Source organism: Malaya genurostris, chromosome 2 (genome assembly GCF_030247185.1).
Source record: "Malaya genurostris strain Urasoe2022 chromosome 2, Malgen_1.1, whole genome shotgun sequence".
Taxonomy (NCBI): Eukaryota; Metazoa; Arthropoda; class Insecta; order Diptera; family Culicidae; genus Malaya; species Malaya genurostris.
The window spans coordinates 139,078,160-139,087,769 of record NC_080571.1 but is presented as its reverse complement, the minus strand read 5'-3'; the positions used below and the strand labels follow the sequence as shown (position 1 = coordinate 139,087,769).

The following is a 9,610-nucleotide window of genomic DNA, read 5'->3' as shown; positions in this document are numbered from 1 at the left end:
AATGTTTATAGTTCTGAGACACGATATACTTAATTTGATCACATCCAGAAATATTAGCGCCATCCAGATTTTAAAGATGCCAAAATATCTACGTTACCCTACGTATTAGGAATCGATCATTTCTATGAGTGTTTGAATGTTTAAACAGTATGAACAGAAAAATAAAATTTCGGTGAAAATCAATCATAATTTCGAAACGCACAAGCTTTAATAAATAGTTTCTTTTTCGAAATTTTTAGACCTTTTTCTAAAACTGCGTGATTTGACGTCTAATCATGTTTGCAGAATACAAAGACATAATAAATATGCCGCTTGTTGATTCAGAATATTTGAAGTTTAGCAGTGCGCATGTTCATGGAAAGCAAGGATCTCTAGATAGGAAAGTCTTCCTGTAGAGATTGTGCCCAGAGTTGGAAAAATAAATAGATAGAAATTTTTACCAGTTTGAGATGAGCTCTACAGGTATGCAGACAAAAATGGTTCAAAGCAAGTTTGTACGAAAGTGGAATATGCAATTAATGCAGCTGATTAAAACATTATAAATGAATTTGATTGTATTTTGACAATATTTAGTTATATTCATAGGATGTATGTAAGCACACACATATTATATATATATATATATATATATATATATATATATATATATATATATATATATATATATATATATATATATATATATATATATATATATATATATATATATATATATATATATATATATATATATATATATATATATATATATATATATATATATATATATATATATATAAATATACACGGGGAACGTGCATTTTTTATATGTAACCTACTTGTTCAAATTATTATTGAAAAAAATAGTGAGAAAAAATGGGAATCGAATTCCAGCGTGAAAGTTTTGTTATAAAATTTTTGTTTATTGACTAATGAAATTCTATAGATGCAATTTTAGATTACTGTACTGCAATAACTTTTTCGATTGTGAATAATCAATAATTTGTGCGTTATACCAAAATATTTTCGATGATCTAATAATTTGACTTTGGATAGAAATAAACACAAGAAGTGGTATAATATTGTCCGGAAAGGGAAAGAAGTGTGATCTATTGTTTGTTATGATAAATCTAAATGTAATAGTACATTTGGAAATAATTTCAAGTTTTTCGTCTAAAATTGTGAGAAAACGTATCTTTCATCATGCTACCAACAAATGTAATGTCCTTTATGAAAAAGGTAAGAAATAAACTGTGTAATCTCTGACATTTTTTTCTGTGATTGATTGATTGATTGAAATTGAAATTACATAAAACTCTGATCAAACTAACTTATTTTATTTTATTCATTAATGTGATGAACGAAGACTGATCTACCTTTAACTAATGGTTGGGATACCTAGGATTCCCTAGGAGGAAAATATATTACTTGTTCCATCTTATTGCGATTTAAATTCGAAAGTTTTTTAAACTAAAGCATTCATCCAACTTTTCAATAGAGTCAACAAAATTTTCCTTTGTACACTATATGCACGGAAAGAGATCCGTTACTGTTTCCGTGATTAAATCATGCCCCCATGTACTGAATTAGCGAATGTTGTTTGCTACCCAGCGGAAGTCGTAATACCCAAAACTAGCAGCGCGTCTACACTACGATTTTTTTCGAGAGACAGATCAAAACTGGCTTACAACGATTAAGATTCGGCCACTGTTCCGAGAAAAAATTGTGTTAGTTAGTTTATAATTGGATAGTGCTAAATATGAGTAGATTTAAAGTTATTAAAGTGGTTTGAGTACAAGCTTAGGATTATTTGTTGGCCTAACTAGTACTAATTCTTTGTACACTAGGAATTTGTGCCAGAAACAAACGAGCAGAACAGCACAATTACGTCTTCGTTGTTAATTAACATTTGGCGTATCAATTCTTAGAGCCGGATTATGCAACAAGGACGTCGAACCTGCCGAACTTAATATAATAATTTATTCATTGTTCATTCACTCTCACGTACGTGGAAGACGACCTCCCTTCACCTCTCCCAAACATTGTTACCTTGGCCTCACATGACTATTACTCGAGTGCATGGAAAAATACGATGGAAATGTTCGTTTAAGCCATGATAGTAGCCCAAATGATTACAGGATTAATCGACTCGGTCAAATGGAATAGAATTAGTCGATCCAAATATTCTCCAAGATGGTCATGTTGATCTAGTCTTAGGAGCAGAATCTTTTTTTGAATTCATTTCCAGTAGCCGTAGCATTCGATTGGGAGATAAATTACCATCGTTAGTTGACTCAGTCTTTGAATGGGTAGTTACAGGACGATATGCCGTGAACGTTCCTACTAAAGCGTTTGTATGCGATGAGATAATTACCGGTCGGTTAGATGATATGCTAGAGAGGACACAAATGAATGTAATGCCAGGACTTTGGCTTTTGCAGTGCAGGGTTGACCGTAGTGAGCAGATTGTTTACCAAACTGGCATGTTATCAGCTGATTCTCTTAGCTAACCAGGGTTTTACAAGAATATCCTACACCTGGACCACCAAATGAGGTAATGGATTGGATGGAAAATATTTCTCCGAACCGTGACATATTCTCTCGAACAAAATGATCACATCTCGACACTATGCATCTCGTTGCTAACTGAAGCAAATGCAATTGCATCTCTTTAACGTTTGAACATTATGTACTCAGTGTTAGAAGCCGCGTTTAATTGTAATTCAGAAACATCGTTTACGACTAGATGCATTCGTTCTTTTAGCAAGATTTCAATTTCTCTTGCTACCGGTCTAACTTTCGAGCACTTAAGATTAATACAAATTGAATTTGGTCACAAAGGCAAAGTTTCAGGCTTTTAAATTTGCTCATTTTGGATACTCTATTGTTCACTACATTGTATCGTCTTTGATTTTTATCCTTTCGACTATAAGCGATTTTCGACTGCGTTGGAAGAAATGTGAACATGAACGGAGTTATATGAGGCTGAATTCAAGATTTTCCGAATTGTTCAGGAAGAACAGTTTAGCAGTGAGATAAGAGCTGCCATCCGCTGCTATAAATGGAACGTACAAACGCAAGTGCAATGTTAAGGTGAAATGTAGCGTCATAAAATGCGCGCAAAATTTTATCCGCTTCAGTTGAACGAACCGTCGCACAAAGCGTACCAAGAAAAACGGCCACATAGAAACAAGAACTTTTTTCAATGATTGAGCGCAGTGGGTTTACCTCTCGTTATATTGGCTTGTAAAAAAGACTGGACGTAATGGAATTTTAAATCCTTCACACTTTGAATATATGCTAATTCAATCGTTATTGTTAGTGATTACTCTTACACTAGAGCTATAAATCATGAGTAATTATGAATGACTAACATGAGATTATATGTATATGTATTGACTAACTTGCTAACCATGTATATGCCTGATTTTAGTAACAAGCATCGGTTCTCCTTCAAAAGAACGGTTGAAGACAAGAAGTATTTTCGATATCTTTGCCAGTCGTTCACCAGGCCCTTCCCGCCGATGAGATAGAATTTACGTAAAAGTATTCACGATTAACTTTTTTTCGGAAGCGACTTTCGGAATTGTATATCATGATGAGTCTAGAAATGTCTGTTTCAACGATAACGAACCGAAGACCAAACAGCCTCTGGCCTCCGGTGCCAGAAATCATCAATAGTTTAATAATTTCTTAGATTACATTATTGGAATACATTCCAATTATAACTAATAGTTCATCATACCATGCAGTTAAAATTATTTAGTGAATCTTTTCTCAAGCACATATTTGGGGCACGAAATTGAATATAAAGTTATTTCGTAGTTCCTTATTATTCAATCGATTTTGAAAGCAAAATCAAGCGTTGTATTCATAATAATTGAAAAACCAATGAATTCCAATAAGTTTTCCATGCTGACTGGCTCGAAGCTGGCCCTCAATGTTTATCACATTGTTTGTATAAATGACAGCTACTTAGAAAATAAACGATTTCTTACAATACTCATTTTATTGCATTCAAGTCGTTTTTATTTGAACACAAAACCCAATGCTGCATAAATTCGCGTCATTATTTTATATCTATTTTTTGCTCACGATATAATGCCACCGTGCCCACCGTGCATTTCTCACACCACCTCAATACGAAACAGCAGCGCGCAAGCAATAAAAAAAATGCAGAAAAGTTTATGAAAACTTTTTTAATTTTCGGTTGTTTTAGCTAAAATTTTATAATTTTGAGTTGCATTTTCAGATTCTTTGTGAAATTCTGCTACAAATACTACTTTTCAGTTCTAAAATCATCCCCGTGGGACGGAACAGTGACCGTTTATACATTTCAAAAACCAATTACGGCTCGGCAAAGCAAAATTTCAAAATTCTAAGAATACTTAGTTATGATAAATTTGATTTCGAAAACTTAAGTGTTTTTGGTTTTTCGAAAATCGGTCTAGTTTTTGAATAATTGATCAAAAACGCGATTTTCGCATTCCACTACATTTCACCTTAAGGGGTTACTCTATTGTAGAAAAAAAGAGAATGGCTTTTTTGGGGAATTATTTTGGGATTCAAAAAATAAAGTAATCCGAATTTTGTATAAAGCACTTTTTAATAAGTATATTTAAGTACAAAAAAATATCAGTTTACAAAATTGAAAAACAAAATGGCCTTTTGGAGAAAGCAACGGAGCAAGAACAGTGTGTCACCGTTGTATGGTATGTTACCGCAGCAGACCGAGAGCAATTGAGTAGTTTATGGTGGAGTTACCTGCGCAGAGCAACTAACCATTCTCTACGACAGGCGTCGACTATTTCGGACCTGTGTATTTTTTTATAAAAAGGCGGGTGGGTAATGTCAGAGACATAACTGGATGTCGTGAATACGAAAACAACTGACATGTTGCTTAACACTTCCGAATATCAATTAGTTGATCAATTGTATGAATTATGCAAGCATTTCCCTTTTACACATTTTTCGCAAAACCAAAGAAGGCTTCACTTGATTTCGATTATTGTGGATTTCCCACAACGAAAAGTCCACAAATCTAATCAAACAGTTCTAGATTTGCACTAAACTGAGGATATTTACCTTCGATTTGTGAAGAAGAAATCCTAATAGTTATTTAGAAAACTTTTAGAGTCATTAGAACGGCTGGTTTTGTGTGATGCTCCCCACCGTTGTCCTATTTTCGTTGTTTTTCACCAATGCACACGACTAGCAGCTGTGACGTAATCGCTCTTGTCGAAACTAGCTTTGCAAACGACACAAAATACATCTGCTCGCAGTGGCGATAGTATCCAAACTGATCCAATTTTTGTTAAGAGGTTTCTTTTTACGTGATTTCGTTTGTAGCTAATGGGCGGTCCTAACGGCTATAAAAATAGCAGCATATATAATTTTAATGTCGATAATTTTATTTCGGATTTACATTTCATTGAAAGAAACTATCAGGATGCTGTACAGGATTCATTCCTGCCTTTCAGAAGGACCAAATTGAGGAATTCACTACGATATTAAGCACTGTTCGGAACGTTTCTCTCGAACGATCTGTTGTACAGCAGCAGATATTTAGTTCTCTTCCTCAGAACGCGTTCTGATTGACTGGTGTTGACATGGGTCAAATGAGACAGATTTGTCAATAGTTCAATGCTGTTGCTATACACGTTTAAGCTGAAAAATTTCGATTCTATTGGTAGTTAGATTGTTTTGTTTTATTTCGTCAAGCAAATGTAGACTACATATAAATGGTTTACAATGTTTACTTAGATACTACGCATTGTTTCTACGACTAAGCTGTAATTTCATTTCATTTTTGGACATACAAAGGTTAAGATGTTCGCAATATTGATTGTAGTAGCGCATTATACGATTGATTGGGCTATATTTTGCATAATTTGTTCTAGTGTTTCTTTCTAAAAATAATTTCCTGGTTCGTAATTGACGGCTAGGTATATAAAAATTTAATTGCGTTAATAAAGAGGGTGATTGAATGCGCAGAGAAATAATGTCGCTGATAAAATAAAGCATTGCAAGGTCGCGGCGTTCTTTAAGTGTTTGTATATTGATGAGCATGCAGCGTGCTTCATATGATGGTAGAGGAAATGCTGTCCAGTTTAATTTACGAAGTGCATATAAAAGAAATTGTTTTTGAATAGATTCGATGCGTTCTTCGTGAATAATATTGTATGGATTCCATACTAGGCTGCAATATTCCAAAATAGGTCTGACATATGTAGTGTATAATAATTTAATTGTGTATGGGTCCTGAAAGTTATGACTGAAGCGTTTAATAAAGCCCAGCATGTTATTTGCTTTATTGATTATGGTATTGTAGTGTTCCACAAAAGTGAGCTTGGAGTCTAAGATTACGCCTAAATCTCTTATAATTTTACATTTTTCTACAAGTTAATTTCCTAGATGTATGTTTGTGGATATAGTTTCATTTTTCCTACTGAAAGTTATTGAGTTACATTTTTTTACATTGAGTTGGAGTAGACTTTTGCAGCACCAAATGTGGAATAGATTGATTTCGTTCTGGAATATTACAGTGTCGTTGATGTTTTTTATTTCCATGAAGAGTTTCATGTCGTCTGCATATATAAGCACTTTTAGATTTTTTAGTATGAAGGAAATGTCGTTTATATGTAAAATGAAAAGGAGAGGCCCTAAGTGAGAGCCCTGAGGTACGCCAGAAGTTACATTAATTGGTTCAGACAGAATATTTTGGAAGCGGACTACCTGTACACGATTCGTTAAGTATGATTTGAGCCATTCCAGAAGAGTATGTTTTATGCCATATTTTTGTAGTTTGTGTAGAAGTAATGGTATGTCAATACGGTCGAAGGCTTTGCTAAAGTCAGTGTAAAGAGTTTCTACGTAGTTTCCGGCGTCCATTGCATTCAGAGTGAATGTCATAAATTCTAAGAGATTTGTTGTAGTTGAGCGGCCTTTAAAAAGCCATGTTGTTTGTTTGTTATTACATTTTTAAGTTGATGTAAAAGTTTTTCGTTTACAATTTTTTCAAATAATTTTGGAATGCATGAGATAATGGCAATTCCACGGTAGTTCCGAATGTTAGATTTTGCACCAGATTTAAATATTTGTACAAGAAAGGAAGATTTCCATGCTTTAGGAAAAGTACATTTATTAAGTGATAAGTTAAAAAGTAGTTGTAGTGGTAGTGTAAGTTCTTCAGTAAGATTTTTTAAAAATATTGGTGGTATACTGTCAGGTCCAGGCCCTTTTGAGGCGTCTAAGTTTTTCAGTGCTGTCGAAATGTCATGTTCTGATAGATAGTTTACAGAGATGGAGTTGGAAAATGCAGGTATGAAAGAGAAGTATTCACGATCACGGTCAGTTTCTGAATAAGATGTATATACTTCTTGAAAAAAAATTGCAAATTGATTGCAGATTTCTGTACTATTTTTCCCTACATGTTCGTCGAGGTGCATTTGAGATGGAAAATTGTTGCTTTTTAGTTTGGTTTTTGTGTAGTTAAAAAAGTTTTTAGGACAAGTCTTTATTTCGTTTTCAATTTTGCGGTTATATTCTTCATATGCTGTGTTAATGGCTATTTTGAGTTGATTGCATAGGTTTAAGTAATTTTGAAGATGAGCATCACTTTTTTCTTGTTTGTAAGTTTTGTGTGCTTTTTGTTTCCTATTTTTCAAATGTTTTAGTTGTGAATTGAACCATACAGGTAATTTGCTGTTATGATTTTTTCTTCTTCTTTTCATAGGCAAAGTTTCGGCTAATATTTTGTTTATAATGTGATAGAATTTGTTTACTTCGACGTCGACATTTCCTTCTGTACTTAGTATGTTCCGCCAATTTATTATACTTAGTCTACACTTGACTTCTTCAAAGTCAATTTTATTGTATTCCGGCACTTCTTCATGTTCCAAGTCGTAGGGTAGGGATGCATTGTGTGTAAATAATGAATATTCAATTGCGGTGTGAAATGCTTCATTTTTCCATAATGGCAGGTTTGATGCACTCACACAAAAGTCTTCTATGCAATTTGTGAAAAGAAGGTCTAAATATGCGTTTTGTTGATTTTTTACGGAGTTCACTTGATGTAGGCCAAAGTTAGAAATTTTGTCAAAAAAGTAGTGCAATGTTTCGTTTTCTCCTACGACTGGAAGTAAGATTGATTCATTTTCAATGTCAGAAATGAAGTCCGCATTACGTTGATTAAAGTCGCCAAAAATATGAAGCTTTACTTCAGGTTCCATATTCAAAATAATTGTGTCTAAAGATTGAAAGAATAATTCAAAAGAGAATTTATTCGCATTTTCGGGTGGGAAGTAGACAGAGCAGTAAATGTGTTCTTCTCCCAATATTGAGACTTTGGCCCATACATTCTCAAATTCTTTATATTTAGGAGTAATAATTTCTTCAGAAGTAAAGCAAGAGTTAATGGCTATGAGGACTCCACCTCCAGATTTTTTCTGACAGAGAGATAAATTTCGGTCGTGCCGAAATACGTTAAAATTATTTCCAAATACTTCTTCGCTTCTTACACTTTCATCCCAGCTGCTTTCAGTTCCAAGGATTACGTCGAAAGAGGAGGTTATTAAATTTTGATGAATTTCTTTCATTTTGGCCGGGCTTTTCATGCGGTTGAAATTTTGGCAATAGACCAAAATTTCAGTCACATTTTGTCTGTGAAGCGAAGAAGTATTTGAGAATTCTGGAATACTTACATTACTAATTTCTGGGTCTATTCCTTCGTCAAAGGGCGTCGTTATTTCCGAAAATTCGGCCTTGTAAAATTGTGTTCGGCTTCCCGGATTAGTTGGAGTCGGCGGATGTGTTCACTTGTCAAAAATTTCCCATAAGAGTCCAGGTCGGCCAGCGCTTCCTTAGGTTTCACTCCATATTCCTGATGCACTTCGATGAAGATTCGTAGGAGATGGTCAGGTATTGTTGGAAGGCCTTCTGATGCTAATAGCATTTTTATACTAGTTGGTGTCATACCCTCGATGCATACTGTAGGTTGTTGATTTTTCATGTATGACAAATACAGACGGACGACGTGCATTATTTTCGGGTCACGAAGCCTTGCTTTTAAGAAGCGTTCGTCGCCATTTGCAGATTGTGAAGTAAGACGTACAATGGGAGGACGCATTGGATCAATTTCGAATTGGCTGTCTGTATTCATGTCCTGTGATATTGCAGACGTATTTATATTCTGTGATATTGGAGATGTGGGTGGTGCAGCTTTGATGTCATTACTTCCTAAGACAGGAGTAGTGTTGTTTTGAATACTTCTCGTTCCTTTGTAATGGTTGATTGTTTCACCTTTTTGAAAATTTATGAATTTTGAGGCAATATCTGCTCCTGGATTCCCAGAGAATTGAAGCCGAGCAGCTGCTAGTAGGTCTTTGTCCAAGGGTAAGGTATGTTGTAATGACATATTGTTGTTATTGTTGTGACAGGTATTGTTACTATTTGTGTTGAAATTGCTGTTGGAGTGCCCGTTGTTGTTGCTGTTGTTGTCGTGTTTGTTGTTGTAGTAGTTGTTGTTTTTACTTCGTATGTTGTTGTTGTTGTTGAATTTTGTATTATTTTGTTGTTTCCGCTTCCGATGTTTCCGTCTGAGGTTTGCTTTTTCTGCTTGTTTTTCTTGCAG

General features: G+C 34.3%; 1 protein-coding gene across 7 annotated transcripts in view; it reads left to right on the top strand.

Annotated features, from left to right (window-relative positions):
• Positions 1-360: 360 nt before the first annotated feature.
• Positions 361-9,610, top strand: part of LOC131430107 (regulating synaptic membrane exocytosis protein 2) — a 1,567,561-nt gene continuing 1,558,311 nt past the window's right edge. For 3 of the 7 annotated variants that reach the window (XM_058594802.1, XM_058594793.1, XM_058594801.1), the window contains exons 1-2: positions 434-588; positions 926-1,218. Coding sequence is in view for 5 of the 7 variants with exons in the window: in XM_058594793.1 (XP_058450776.1) it covers positions 1,183-1,218 (36 nt within the window). In the remaining 2 variants the exon portion in view is untranslated. Of the gene's footprint in view, positions 593-925; positions 1,219-9,610 lie in introns of all 7 variants that reach the window. The other 4 variants (XM_058594797.1, XM_058594795.1, XM_058594794.1 and 1 more) reach the window with 4 other exon arrangements.